The sequence below is a fragment of the Benincasa hispida genome, chromosome 11 (genome assembly GCF_027475165.1).
Source record: "Benincasa hispida cultivar pf3 chromosome 11, pf3_genome.v1.1, whole genome shotgun sequence".
Classification (NCBI taxonomy): domain Eukaryota; kingdom Viridiplantae; phylum Streptophyta; class Magnoliopsida; order Cucurbitales; family Cucurbitaceae; genus Benincasa; species Benincasa hispida.
In genome coordinates, this window is record NC_143488.1 from 9,418,517 (window position 1) to 9,434,297 (window position 15,781).

General features: G+C 34.9%; 1 protein-coding gene across 2 annotated transcripts; it reads right to left on the minus strand.

The window, feature by feature from the left end:
• Positions 1 to 6: 6 nt before the first annotated feature.
• Positions 7 to 5,373, minus strand: LOC120089705 (basic endochitinase C-like). 2 transcript variants are annotated; one of them, XM_039047070.2, is made up of 3 exons: positions 4,477 to 5,373; positions 1,924 to 2,062; positions 7 to 499 (listed from the first exon to the last, which is right to left on the minus strand). In XM_039047070.2, the coding sequence occupies exons 1-3, from the start codon at positions 4,886 to 4,888 to the stop codon at positions 130 to 132; spliced, it is 921 nt and encodes a 306-aa protein (XP_038902998.2). In that variant the 5' UTR covers positions 4,889 to 5,373; the 3' UTR covers positions 7 to 129. The 2 variants fall into 2 exon arrangements, with proteins under 2 accessions (XP_038902998.2, XP_038902997.2); XM_039047069.2 differs by having other exon boundaries at positions 1,924 to 2,074.
• Positions 5,374 to 15,781: the final 10,408 nt, after the last annotated feature.

The following is a 15,781-nucleotide window of genomic DNA, read 5'->3' on the forward strand; positions in this document are numbered from 1 at the left end:
CTGAGATGGTATGAAAAATATTTTCCTTATTAGTAAGAAGGCAAGGATTATCAAACAATTATAGAAGGCGAAATCATTATACATTTGATCTTTCTATTTTTCTTACAATTTCTAATGAATCATTCTTCATTAGGTAAAGGGCTTTTGATCGAAACAATCCAAGTTGTCACCATATGGGATGTTCAATATGTCACAATACCTTTGGAAGAAACCAACCCAGTCAACTGCTCGGGCATCAGTGTCACTACTACATTCATTAATACCACCGATTAAGTTAATGGTTAGACCATAACCAGGAAATCTCTTAGCTGATATATCTTCATCAGATGGTATCCATTTATCCGTCATAACATCATGACATGATGGTTTGTTTCCTTGGGAAGTCATCCAAAACCATAAGGCGGTTTTGAATGATATGATTGGATTGGTAGCCACTAGATCAGGATTGTTTATGAGATCCACTCCAATTGCTTTTCCGGCGGCCCCATAGTTGAAGTTACTAATCAACCAAAAGTCATACTTAAAATGACGCAAATGAATGCGTCCGGATAATTGAAAATGAAAACTTTTTTTTTTCCCGCTAGTATGAAGTTAAACAAATTTGATAATTTACATTTATTTTCTCTTACAATAATGACTGCTCTGACGAGCTTTGTATGGTAAATAAAACTCAGAGTTGTATGAGAATTCTACCACCAAACCTTTTATCATGTTTTAATCCTTTAAAATAAAATTGGAAGGTTTTCCAAAATAATAAAATGAATTAAAATATTTACAAATTTAGTAAAATGTCATTAACTATCGGTGATATACATACACTAATAAACTATTATTATCTATCACTAATAAATTTTTAGCATTTTTCTATTTAAAACAACTATTCAATAAAATGTTTGCCCTAGAAACCAAAATGAAAATTGTTTTTGAAATTTGTGCTTAATTTTTTAATACTTTTTAATGATATTTTTTTTAATTTTATTTTAGAAAACTTTTGAATTCATAGCCAAAGTTGAAAAATAAAAAACTAAAATCCGATTTGATAACCATTTAATTTTTTACTTTTTGTTTTTTAAAATGAAGCCTATAATCACTCATTCCAACACTAAATTTTTTGTTTTGTTATCTACTTTTTATTCATGGTTTAAAAAAACAAAGTCAAGCTTTGAAAACTAAAAAAAGTAGTTTTGGAAAATTCATTTTTGGATTTTAAATTTGACTAAGAATTCAATTTTTGTATAAATTATTAGGAAAGTTTATATGGGTTGGATTGGGTTGAAAGACTTTTTAAACCCAACCCAATTGTTCGGGTTGTAAATTTCTTCAACCCAAATAACCCTTATTAAAAAATGAACCCAGCCCGGGTTGGATTGGTTCGGGTTAATCATGCCATTTATTTGAAATTTTGTTCTAAAAAGAAGCAACCGTAAATATGTAAAAATCTAATTTAATTATTTTCATATATTAAATTAAGATTAACAACTTAATTTCAATTTATATAGTGAAAAATTTCTTTCTAAAGTATAAAATAACTACTTTTAAGAATCGTTAAAGAATAAATTATTAAAAAATATTGAAATTAAATAAAATTAAAATCAATATGTATAAACAATTATATTATAAGTACCAAAAAATTATATATTTTAAAATTAATAATAAATTCAGATTGGTTTGAGTTATATTAGATAAACTCATGAAGCAACCCAACCCATAAAATTTTCATTTATTTGAACACAACCCAATCTAAATGAGTTGACAATCCAACCCAAAATACAAGTTGGGTTGGATTAGGTTGATCGATTTTTTCGAGTCATCTGATTTTTTGAACACCTCTATAAATTATAGTAATAAATTGGGAATAATTAGGCTTAATCGTTAAAAATAAAAAATGAAAAATGAAATAGTAGTCAAGGAGGGAGAACTTACTAGGTGATTTGGAAGGGACCTCGACCGTAATAATGCTTGCCAGATGCACAAGGCCAATTGGGTGTAGAAATACAAAATGGATCCTTGTCGTTTGAATTAACATAGCAATAGCCCCATGCATATGGGCCATCTGCTGCACCTGCCCATCCTCCTAAAATTTAAAATATTCCATTTCTTCAAATTTAATATTAATATTTTCTTCCTTTTGCTCTAATATTATATCGCACATAACATTCACATATTTTAAATGGAATAAATATCAGAATACTACCATTAACTAAATGTATTGTGCTACACACTATGAAACATAGATACAGATACGATTACACGATATGGATACAATCAGATATGGCGATTCGCCAATTTCTAAAAACTTAAGATACGGATACGTCTAAGGATGCATCATTTTTTTAATATATATATTTCTAAAAAACGTAGATACTGATATATTGAAGATACATTCTTTTTTTCTTTTAAAAAATCTAGGATATAGATAAACTTAGCATACAAGTTAATAACAGAAATACAATACAAAAAAAAACAACATCTAAGATGTTGAAGTACAATAGTTAATAAAATGCAATAGATTAGTGACTCATATTGCAAAGAAGAAGAAGAAGATTAGAGGGAGAAATATAAAGATAAATAAAAAATGTCTTCATTGAATTGTTGAAGATATCCAAATGGTTTATATTTGGTAGACTTTATGGGGACTCAAATGTAAAAATGGAGTTTAAATTATTCTAGTATATGGTTTGGTCCGTTATTTTTTTTTCTCTTTAGTTTTGGACTACCTCGAGTAGTGAGCTTTTTAAATAGGTTGCCTAGTTTTAGATTGGGAAATATTAGATAATCGGTATCCGATACGTGTCTGATACGGATTCTTTCCCTTATATGAAGTATCCGTGCTTCATAGGCTACACATATACACTAAGATATTTCACCACTATAACTTAGTCTAACAATGATTTTCATTTTTTAATCCCGACAACTAAATTGAATATTTGAAAATCAGTTTTAGAGTAAAAAGGCCAAAATTGTATTATAAAATATTGAAATTATAGTTACAATTAATCATTAAAAGATATTCTTCTAGTATTTTAAAATATTGTTTCAAATTTCATTCATCTTGAAACACAAATTTTAGATGTTTTATTTAAATAATAAATCATGTCAGTCGATCTGTCATTGTTGTACATGATAATATTTAATATGGTAGTACAAAGTGTTATTATTTATCTTTAAAAAACTAGTACTATGATTTATATCATTTTAATCTTATTATTTATTTCTCCATCTAATCATCGGTATTAATTACTCAGTTAAATAGCAATAAAAGAAACTAATGTCAATCTTTCACCCAAAATAATAATAATAATAATACTAATGACATTCTTATGACGATTTCATCTTCCATGTATATGCTTATGCAATCATATAGTTCATAAAATTATCGAGTCTTTTTTTATTAGAAAAATTATCATGTCTAGCCAAGGTCTTTAAAATACAAAAGTAAATATGATAATAATCAAAATAATACACATATAAATAAATAATAATAATAATCAATTAATCATAATATTCAGTTTTTTATTTTATAGGTCCTTAAATTTTAATATAGGAACTATTAAAAATTATGTTGTAAGGAGATATTAAAAAAAAAAAAGTCAAAATATCATTTTAATTCCTATAATTTTTATTTGATCCTAACTTCCCTATGCTTGTTTCAATAAATCTTTCAATTGGTCTATGCAATTTGTTTGTTGTTGTTATTATTATTATTTTTAAATATAGTCTCTATTAACATTTTCTTAATAAGTTGTTATTCACATAATATCTTTTTGACATTAAATTTTTCTATCAATTTCAATTAAAACTTAATTTTCAAAGACTAAATTTAATTTTTTTTTTTTTTTTAGAACCACTAAACTTAAATTTTATTGAAATATAGGACTAAATTTAAAACTTTGGAATTAAAGAAATTGAAGAATCGAAAGTACAACAAAACAAAACTTAAAATAGTAAGACTAACATGATATTTTAATCTAAAATAATAATAACAATATTAATCTTGTATAATTTAAAATTGACTATTTTTAAATATAGAAAAATTTACCAAAATATTTACAAAATAGATAAAAAATTTAAAACTATTGATAGACGCGGATAGACAACATTGTCTATTAATGATAGACACCTATAGAAGTCTATCAACGTCTATCAATGTCTATCTAATTTTAAAATTTTACTATATCTTATAAATATTTTCAAATATTTTACCCAAAAAAATAATTTTTCATTTAAAATAGTTAAATTAGAAATTTAGTTTTTAAACTTTTCTCTCAATTTTGCTTTCTTAATTTCTAAAATGTAGAAAAAAAAATCATAATTAACCATTGAATATTTATAAGAATACTTTCTAACAATCTTCTAAGTTTAGGATTTTATAAAATTTTCAAATGAAGAAAAGAATTTAAGATTTTCAAAAAATGGAAAAAAAAAATTAAACTTAAATTTAAGAGTAATTGGAAGAGAAAAAGGGAATGATTAAACCTTTGGTCTCGTGAGATGTTTGAGCGAGGAAAGCAGCGACCTCCCTCTTCCTGGTGTCCAGATTCCCGGTGGTGCCGAAGCCGTCAAACACCGCCGCCGCCATCACAAAAGCCTCATAGCTGTAAAATCCATTCCCCTCGCAGTTCCGATCGTTTCGATGTTTAAGCATTCCGTCGAAATCCGCGGCGCTAATTACGCCGCCGAGTTTGCTGATAGCGCTTACATTTGTTAGATCTGAACCACATCGCCTCACAAATCCGGATCCGCAGAACCTCGACCCGGCGCTGCAGAGGCCTTTTGGACACATCGCATCTGGCGATTCTCCTCCTCCTCCGCCACATGGCTGCGCCGATGACGTCGCCGGTGTCAAGAGAACGAAAGTTAGGGCTATGAAACAATACATTTTTCTCATCGAACGGCGCTCCGGCTATTTGTCTGTTGACTTATCGCTTCGTTTGGAAGTATTGGGAAAAAAAAATGAAAGGCAAGATTGAAACGCAGCGTTGAAAAGTGATCCATAATTGAAATTTTGAAGAAAAACAGCAATTTCTACCATGAAATTGATGAATTGTGTCAATTTTTGTCCAATTTTCCATTTTATGGAACTCCACGGATAAGTGTTCACAATTTTGCCCTAAACTTTGATAATTGTTAGATTTTTTGTTATTATTATTATTATTCTGGGTAAAGGTACACGTACAAATAGATTTCTTCGATTATATATAGGGTTATTTTTAAATATAGAAAAATAGTAATTTATTTATAATTATAGCAAAACATCTTGGTTGATAGATAGTGATAATCATGTTTCTTAGTGTTTTAGATATTGATATTTTGCTATATTTTAAATGTTGTTTTGTCATTTAAAATAATTATCTTATTTTGTAATGAATAAGAAATATATTTTGGTATTAGATTAAGAGTTAAATTATAAATTTAGTCTCTATAGTTTGACAAAAGTTAGAATTTAATAGATTTTTTATAATTAGAATTTAGTCCCTTATGTTTTTAAGATAAGACTATGTATGAGATTCTTATCCAACAATAAAAACAATTTTATAAGACTTTATCAAATCATGTTGACTAAATTCTAACTTTTATAATTATAGAAACTAAATTTTAATTTTCTCTAGATCCTTCATGTTTCATGTAGATGCTGATCAATTGATCCCCCGATTCTCTAGTTGGATATGCACACTATTTAAGGTAGAATTGTCTTTTTCTTCTCTATTTATAGAGTTTTCGGGTAGACTTCGCGAGCTTGGGCTTGGTTGATCCATGGGCCTAACCCTTAGGCCTAAGGACCTGGGTTTGATTGATGCATCACCCTCGAGTCCAATTAGCCAATTTGAATTTGAATTTTTTTTGTTCAATTGGATTTTAGCCCAAGTAATAAAATTGTATTGAACTAACTGTATTCCATCCAAAGATCATGATGAAAACATGTGGTATCGTCGGAATTTGTCAATTTAAGTCTTCAATTTCAATTTGGGACACATGTCAACTCCTGATTGATCATAAATTCAATATTTTGAAATTTAGTCCTTAATTTAATGATGTGGTAACTTGTGATTAACTAAAAATTTAGTTTTCAACAAATGATCTTTTCGAGATTTATGCACACTTACATGTGGGTGAATCTCCAAAAAAAAAAAAAATGAAGTTTGGGATCAGAGCATAAGTAACTTATTCTTGACTCTTATATTCCCAATTTAATCAAACCATTTAATTTAGGACATAGGTTTAATTAAAATTTGTGATAGAGTATAGCCAAACTTTAATTTAGGAAACAAAAATCAAGTTTTATCCTCAATTTAATTTGATTCGGAGATACCAATTTAAGAATTTGAATTTGGATTTGGAATATGACCAGATTTTCAATTTAAGAGAAATTTCAAGTTTTATCCCCCAATTTAATTTGTTTTAGAGATAAAAACTTAAAAAATTGAAAAAAAAAAAAAAAGAAGTTTGGAATATGGTCAAATTTTTAATTTAGAAGAAATTTCAATTATCCCCAATTTAATTTGATTTGGAGATAAAAACTTTAAAATTTTTGAAAAAAGAAAATTCGAAATATGGCCAATTTTTTAATTTAAGAGAAATTTCAAGTTTTATCCCCCAAACTTAATTTGATTTGGAGATAAAAACTTAAAAAATGTGAAAAAAGAAACTTTGGAATATGACCAAATTTTTAATTTAAGAGAAATTTTAAGTTTTATCCACAATTTAATTTGATTTGGAGATAAAAACGTTAAGAATTTGAATTTGGAATATGGCCCAAGATTTTTTAATAAAAAATTTTAAAAATGGGGCTTGAATCAAATGGAAATCAAACCAACCAGGGCCCAAAAGTAAATCCCAACCAAATCTTGGATATTCTAGATTTGGTGAAGTCCTGTAAATAGGACCTCGAACCCATGCAATCTCATCTCAATCAACCTACAAGGTAAAGAAAACTCTCTTTTTTTCTCTCCTTTTTTTAATCATTTTTTTACTACCTGAGCCACCGAGCCACCAACTTGGCGCCGTCGAGTCATTCAACCTAGTCCAGTCGCGAGATCTAGCTAGGAGCCGTTGACTGTGCAACCAGGTCCAAACTCTTGCCTAGCTTGTCGATCTGTTACTCGCCGCCACTCGCCTCCGTCGTCGTTCAAGGGAGGCGGCCTTAGGGTTTCCTCCCCTTTTCGACCTCCTTTTTTTCTTTTTCTATTTTCTTTTTTAATTTTCTTTTTCTCTCTCTCTCTTTTTTTCTATTTTATTATTTTTCTTCCTCCATTTTTTTTTAATATTTTTTCCTCTCATTTTCCTCTCTTTTTTTCATTTTTTTCATCTTTTTTTTCTTTTTTCTTTCACGGTCCTTTTTCTTTCCTTTCCTTTCCTTTCCTTTTCTTTTCTTTTCTTTTCTTTTCTTTTTTTTTTTTTTTGCAAAAGGTGGGTTGTTATCACTATTATTTTTTTTTTGTTTGTAGCAATTACATTCTGCGTGACCGTCTCCTTGACCAACATAGGAATGACTCTGGAAAGGTGTACCTTATTGTATCTCCACTTCCCGATCAATATAGGGATAACTCCGAAAAGGTCTAACGATCACCATTTGATCCACACAGGTATGACCCCGGAAAGGTCTAGCCTACTACATCTCAGTCAATATGGGATGACCCCAGAAAGGTCTAACAATCCCAATTTGTTATCTAAACAAAGTTGAGTTCTTGAGTTCATCCACCGTGGACTGACCACCATCCTCCACACCTAGTGGAACATATTCCATTTCCTCTTCGGCCATATCACCTTCGGATTCTTCGGTGATGATAATGTGGTGACATGAAGTTTCACCTTCCTCCTGCTCTAACCTTCCATTTTGAGAGTTGGTGAAGACAATGTCACGCCTTTTCACTGTCAGTGAACCTCCACTTGTATTTAGAGTAACGAAGGTCTTTCTCTTCATTCATGAAGGCATAGTACTACGAATGTCTTTGTCGCCTGCCTCACAAGATGATTTCTCGTCTGATGACTTTTCAATATCCTTATGGTCAAGGCATCACCCGATTGTCGCGCGAGGTATCGGCTACCTTTTTCTTATGGCTATATTGGGGATGTCACCGTGAGTTTCTCCCTTATCCTTTATCTCACTGGAGACATGTCTGTTGAAGTGATCCTCAATACCTTTACACTTAAGGCGATAAAAAATAGGCACGTGGGATTTTCCTTTGCTTTTCTTTGAAACCACACCTTATCTCTCAAAGGCTGATGGTCGCTCTACCATCGGGGATTAACAAACGATCTTCTCTTCTCCTTCATCAAGCAAAGTAAACCTTCAAAAGGCTGAGTGTCGGGTACATCCGGGGTTCTGTAAGACTTTCTCTCTCTACATCCGTCATGTTTAATCTCTGAAAGACCAAAGCACGTACGATAGACAGTCTGATACGGTCGAAGGTTGAGGTTCTTTTATCTTTGCCCTCATTTTCTCCTACATCATTGATTTCTTCTACAGTTATATGGTTACCGTCGACCACCTTTTCCTTCGCCTTTCTGGTTATGCAAACTGGCCTTGACGATTTATATCCAAGCCCTTTCCTCGACACGGGTATAGCATGCCTCTCTTGCAAAAGCTTCTTCTGGGTCGGAGAAAGCTCAGGTCACTCATAAATCTTCAAGCTCTTAAACTCGGTGTGAGCCATGAAGTCATATCTCACCTTCGCCAGTAGTTTGTAAGCTTTAGTATCGAATTTGTCTTCTATTCACTTTTCAGGCAGATTTAGCTTTGTCAAGTCCTTCTTGGTTTGTGGATTTCCTGCTTCGTTATCGGTGTGGATGGTGTAACAAAACTTTCCTTTAATATTTCAATATCACTGACATGCAAACCTTTTGAGCATTTCCGTAAAAGATGACTCACCCTCCCTGCATTTCGATAAAAGGAAATAGCACCAATCGGAGGACTTGGAGCCTTTTCATCCTTCAAAATAGGTGTCTCTCCAACGCTGGTGGATGTCTCATTTCTTCTAGAGCTTGAGACTCGTGCCTTGTTGCTTGTTTCTTTCCCTACATTTACTTGTTATCACACCATTTTCGTGAATCCAAGGATGTCCCAGTTGCAACTTATAGGTGGTCTTCGAATCTATAACATGAAACAATGCATCAGTCTTTAGGTCGCCAAGGTGAACTTCTAAGCGTATCATACCTATTGCCCTTTGTCTATCTTGGTTGAAACCTTGAATCACCAACTTGCTATTTGATAATTCTTTCATGAGGATGCCCAATTGTTTCATAGTTGTCTTAGGCATTATATTGACGGCTAATCCATTGTCGATGAGAATTCGACCAACTCTCTGTTCTCGAATGTATCCTGAGACGTACAAAGGCCTATTGTGCAACTTTGATCACAATAGTAGATCTTCATCTAAGAAAACTATAAATGTACAACACAGGGCATATGCGTGTGCTGTAAAGGTCAGATGTGTTGGATTCTAACAATGCATTGATGAGGGTCGACTTAGTTGTTTAAGGGAGTGATAATAGGTCATCTATGTTGAACGATGGTAAGTCTTTTGATCCTTCCGTCATCTTTGATGAATCAAGAGGGGTATCCTCTTCCTCTCTTGTGCTGACAGCATGACATGCAACAACCTCTGGTGTTTTTCTCGAACCGCCGCCATAGAAGTTCTCCAAAAAGAAATCTTCTAACGTCATCTGTCGCCTGGGTTGAGGGAAATCCTTCTCTTCCTCAATAAGCTTATACTTCCGAGCCTTTTTTTCCCTTCCTTTTCTGAGTCTTACTCACTCTTCTGTAACTCCGATAGGAGCGTGACTCTTTTTGGGCAGGACTCGACTTTCTCTTTTTTCGGCGCGTTACAAGAATTCAGTCTTCGCCATCGTCACTATCAACGTGTTCTTCTTTGTTTTGAAAATCCATGACTTTGATTTCTTACTGAAACCGTACAACCACAGGTTCGAGGGTCCCAAATTGGACCAAGCTTTCTCTTTCATCATCACATATACTTGATGTCGGAGTGCTCAAAGTTATTGCAACCATGGCGTGATTTGTTTGAGCAACCTTGTACAGGTCAAGCTCAACATTTCTCTTCCAGGCCAACCTTAGGATTAACTTTTTTAGCACGAAGCATTTTTTGACCGAGTGGCTAACGACCTTGTGATACTTACAGTAATTATGATCATTTACCTTCCCTGCTTGTTCTGGTTGTTTACATTCCAGTAGCTGGATAAGCTACTTTTCTAGCAGTTGCTCGAGCATATCCACAAAGTCGGAGTCAAGAAACAAATAGACTTTTTCCTGCCTCTCCTTCAAAATCAGACGACGACTTTTGCCTCCCTCATTTTTCTTTTCAATTTTCTTTTCCTTCCCTTTTGAAGAAAACTTCACTGGGGTTGCATTGACGACCATTGATTCCTTTACGGCGCCTTTCACAATATTCTCAGCACTCTTTATCTCTTTCTTATCCATCTTCATCTCAAGAATCAGGAAATACTTTGTTCCCCTATTGACGATGCTTAACTCCATATCATGGGTGCGAGTCGCCAATTCTTCAAAAGTACAGGACTTTATTCCTTGCAGAATATAGAGAAGTCTACAGTGCATACCTTGGGTACATATTTCTACAACAGACAATTCAATGAGTCAGTCTTTGTAGTCCAGACTCAGAGCTCTTTATCGGTTGATGTAGTCAATGACTGGCTCCCCTTTCCATTGCTTGGCGTTTTTCAACTCCATCATGCTGACAATGCGTCTGGTGCTATAGAAATGGATCAAGAATTCCCTCTCAAGCTACTCCCAATTGTCGATTGCCCCAGGCTCTAAGTCTGTGTACCAGTCGAAAGCATTTCATTTGAGGGTTCTGACAAACTGCTTGACTAGCAGATTTCCCCTAGTTTCTGTGTTCTTGCATGTCTCCCCAAAGCGGGCAATGTATTGCTTCGAGTTGCCCTTCCCAATAAATTGCTGGAACTTCAAAGATTGGTACCCCATAGGCATTTTCAAGCTATTAATTCTCTGGGCGTTGATAACGGGCAGAAATGCACGTTATCATAGTTCTAAGTTCTTAAATAATGCTGGCTTGCATTGATAAAATGTGTTAGATTACGTCCAAAAAGCATTAAGTTTATTAAATTGCGGTAAAAAGCATTACATTACATTACATTAAGTTTATTACTATATGCACCGCATTCGTCTTGAAGAGGACCACAAAGCAACGATCGAACATTAGCGCAGACTCAACCCTCGATGAAAGAGGTCGTAAAAAAGAAGATCATTCAATGGTTAGATGCAGGCATTATCTATCCTATAGCAGATAGCACGTGGGTTGGCCTCGTGTAGTATGTGTGCCGAAAAAGGGTGGCATGATGGTAGTCCCGAACGAAAACAATGAATTAATACCGCAAAGACCATCACTGGGTGATGCATTTGCATGAACTACTGCAAGTTGAATGCGGCCACAAAGAAATATCATTTCCCTCTGCAATTCATTGACCAAATGCTAGATCGTCTAGCTGGAAATGACTTTTATTGCTTTCTGGATGGTATGCTGGGTACAACCAGATTATAATAGCTCCAGAAGACCAAGACAAGACCACATTCACCTGCCCATATGGGACCTTTGCTTTTTGCCGCATGTCATTTGGCCTCTGCAATGCGCCAAGCACATTCCAAAGGTGCATGATGGCCATCTTTTCAGATTATCTCGAGAACTCTGTTGAAATCTTTATGTACGACTTCCATATTTATGGGAACACCAATAAAGTATGTGTAGCCAACTTGGAGAAGATACTGAAGAGATACGAAGGTACTTAACTGGGAAAAATGACATTTCATGGTGAAGGAGGGCATAGTATTGGGGCAATGGGTTGAAGGTGGACAAAGCAAAAATTGAAGCAATTGAAAACCTTCCACCTCCAACAAGCGTGAAGGCTGTACGAAGCTTCTTGGGCACGCTGGATTCTACAGACGCTTTGTCAAAGATTTTTCCATAATAGCGCGACCATTGAGTGCGTTGTTAGAGGCTGACAGAAAATTTGATTTTGACAACAACTGCCTCAATGCATTTCGAGTTTTGAAGAATGTGCTGATTACCGCACCCGTCTTAATTACACCTGATTGGACACTGCCCTTTGAAATAATGTGCAATGCAAATGGGTATACGATGGGAGTAGCTTTGGCACAAAATAGAAAAACAATCTTGCATCCCATTGCATATGCGAGTAAAACATTAAATCATGCTCAGAAAAATTACACCACCACAGAGAAAGAGCTTATCACGGTAATTTTTGCGTTGGAAAAATTTCGGGCATATCTGTTGGGAACAAAGATACTCATCCATACTGATCACTCGGTGATAAAGTACTTAATGACAAAGAAGGACGCAAAGCCGAGGTTGATCAAATGGGTTCTCCTCCTTCAAGAATTTGATATAGAAATAACTGACCGAAAGGGGAAAGAGAACTAAGTTGCAGATCACTTGTTTAGACTAGAAAATCCTGAGGTTGATCGCAATAAGTCTGAGGTGAGTGCGATGTTTCTGGATGAGCAGCTGTTCCATATTGAAGAATTGCCTTGGTATGCAGACATAGTCAATTATCTGGTTTGCAAGCAATTTCCTGAAGATTACACCTACCATCAACAGAGGAAGCTCAAACATGAATGCAGGCATTATTATTGGGATGAGTCGAATCTGTAAAGAGGGGCAGACCAGATTTTGCGATTATACGTACCAAATGCTGCTCAACAACACATATTATCGCAATGTCACGACTCATCATATGGTGGGCACTTTGGAGGACAGCGCACCGTAGCTAAAGTTTTACAGAGTGGATTCTTTTGGCCTGTATTGTTTAAGGATGCAGCTGACTACGTAATGAAGTGTGATCAATGCCAACGTACAGGTAACATTTCATGGAAACATGCCATGCCAATGAACACTATCTTGGAGCTTGAATTGTTCGATGTATGGGGTATTGATTTCATGGGGCCATTCCCTCCCTCGAATGGTAAACATTACATTTTATTAGTCGTCGATTATGTCTCCAAGTGGTAGAGGCAATGGCATGCGCCGCAAGTGATGCGGCGGTAGTCTCCCAATTCCTGAAGAAACATATTTTCACTCATTTTGGCACTTCCCATGCCATCAGAAGGGATGAAGGGTCCCACTTTGTCAACCATATCAAGGAGCTGCTATGCAAATACAACATTCTCCACAAAGTGGCCACTGCATACCATCCGCAAACGAATGGTCAGGCCGAGGTGTCCAATTGAGAAATTAAGCTGATACTTGAGAAGGTAGTAAGGCCTTCGTGAAAAGATTGGGCAATAAAGCTTGACGATGCGTTGTAGGCATACTGATCTGCATTTAAAACACTAATAGGTATGTCCCCATATGCATTGGTATTTGGTAAGGTGTGTCATTTGCCTTTGGAGCTGGAATATAAGGCACTGTGGGCGGTAAAGAAGCTGAACTTTGATTTGAAGAAAGCAGGAGGAGCGCGAAAAATGCAACTGGTCGAGCTAGAAGAATGGTGGATTAACGTATATGAGAACGCGAAGATTTACAAAGAGCGCACCAAGTGCTGGCACGATAAACACATATGCGGTAAGAACCTCCAAGTAGGGCAAAAGGTCTTGCTCTTCAATTTGAGACTACAGCTCTTTCCTGGCAAGTTAAAATCATACTGGTCCATACCATTCATCATTAAAGAAATATTCCAACATGGTGCGGTGGAGCTGATTACCGAAGACGGGAGTCGTATGTTTAAAGTTAATGGGCAACGAGTAAAAACATAGCATAGCGAAGGCTGACACCACCAAGTCGAGTCTGTGGAACTAAGAAACCTTGGATGAAGACGGAAGTAGGTGGTCCCTACGCTATCAGACGATCGAAAATCATCAAGGACGCAAGTTTTGGGAACCATGGAATCTTCAACTTTTCTCTACTATTCTGAATTTTCATTACATCAGATCTTTTCAAAATTATCTATTTTGACTTCTAAAAAAAAACATGTTGTTTTGTTTAAAATCATTTGACCCTCTCACTGTTTGTGTACAACGATTAAGGCACAGGATTGCGAAGATGTTACATGAAGCAGCAAATTATCTCACTCCATCACCCAATCCAAAGAAGAGAGATCACCGCAAAGATGGATACGTCAATACACACTGCGGGCGACAACGTAAATTTGGGGGTGTATTCTTCCTTATCTCTATTTCAATTTTTGCACTATCGCATCATATCTTAGTTTTAAAAAGATTTATCACCGCATCCTCTTTGATTACCACAATTATTTGCCATGGATAAATTTAGTACGTTACCGCATAATGTCTCTTTGCCAATTATGATTTCAATGATGAAAAACATAATTCTATTTCTTTTGTATATACTAGAGTCAACTTAACTTTGAGATAGTTACCTCATGAAATTTCTAGAAGTTAGGGGTTTGCTAGCTTTCTTTCAAACTTTCCTTACGAAGCTTTCTACGAACATCGCATGGCTTATTTCAATCTTTTGGCAATGAGGACATTGTTACATTTTAAATTTGAGGGTGAGGTATTTATTTCGACCTTGTTGTTCTAAAAAAAAAAAAATAGAGAAAGTTTTGAGAATAACAACCCCACTGTCAACGCAATAGGAAACCCATGTTGATAAGAGTTAAGCTGTGAAAGGCACTTACCCGTAGTTGGATGTATTCATGATACACGTGGGGGCAAGCCAAAACGAAAGTAAGTCACCAGGATCAACGCATAAATAAATGACCGCAACTCCACTTTCAAGTAAGTATGAGTTTAGTCTGAGGAAGAGCGCGTTGCTCGTAGTTGGATGTCCGCATGACACTCGTGGGGGCAAGCCAAAACAAAAACAAGGTACTCGGATCAGCGCAAGGTCAGAAAAAAATAACAATGACAAGAAATATGCAAGGATAAAATTATTTGACACCCCGGTGAAAAAATTTTTTCTCTTTGAAATAAATCATGCGATGTTCCGGAAGTTAGTAAAGTCTTTTTTAAGGTTAAGCTTCCGGTCCCTAGGTTTTAGAAATATTTTGAGACGGGACTTGAACAAGACTTAAGGAAACTTTGGTATATAGAATTTGAACAAAGTATCCTTGAAAAATCTAAAAAAAAAAACATTGTGGTTGATTTGCTAAAAGAAATCTTTAGCTTATGCTTGAGGACAAGCATTGTTTAAATTTGGGGGTGTGATAACGGGCAGAAATACACGTTATCATAGTGCTAAGTTTTTAAACAATGTTGGCTTGTGTTGATAAAATGTGTTAGATTGCGTCCAAAAAGCATTAATTTTATTACATTGTGGTCGCATGCGGTCATCACATAGGAATAATTGGTTTTTGTATTTTTATGCAGATTATGTGTTGACGCAAGGCGGAAATTGCGATCATAGGAAATCATTGGTCGAGCGCAATTTCGCCGCAAGGCTTTGTGATGATTGTGTTCGCAAACATTCGTTCAAGAAGGATTACCGCAACTTGGTCGGTGCAACATGGTGGGCGCATCTGGGTGAAAGACTAATTAATCGTGATGAGACTGAAAACTGATGACAGTCAAATTTGAATTAAGTTAACAGCCGTTAACGATAACAAGTACATCCAGCTTTTCGGTGACAAATATTCGACGCATCAGTCAAGGAATTAAAGTCGTCCCATCTGAGAAATCATGAGAGAGAAGCCACCATTTACCCTAGAAGTTCTATAAATACCAAAGGCACCCTTCAAAAAAGGGGTTCCATCAGTTCACAAGTTCACCATCTTACGAGTTTAGTCTGGTTCTTAGATTTTCTTTTACTTCAAG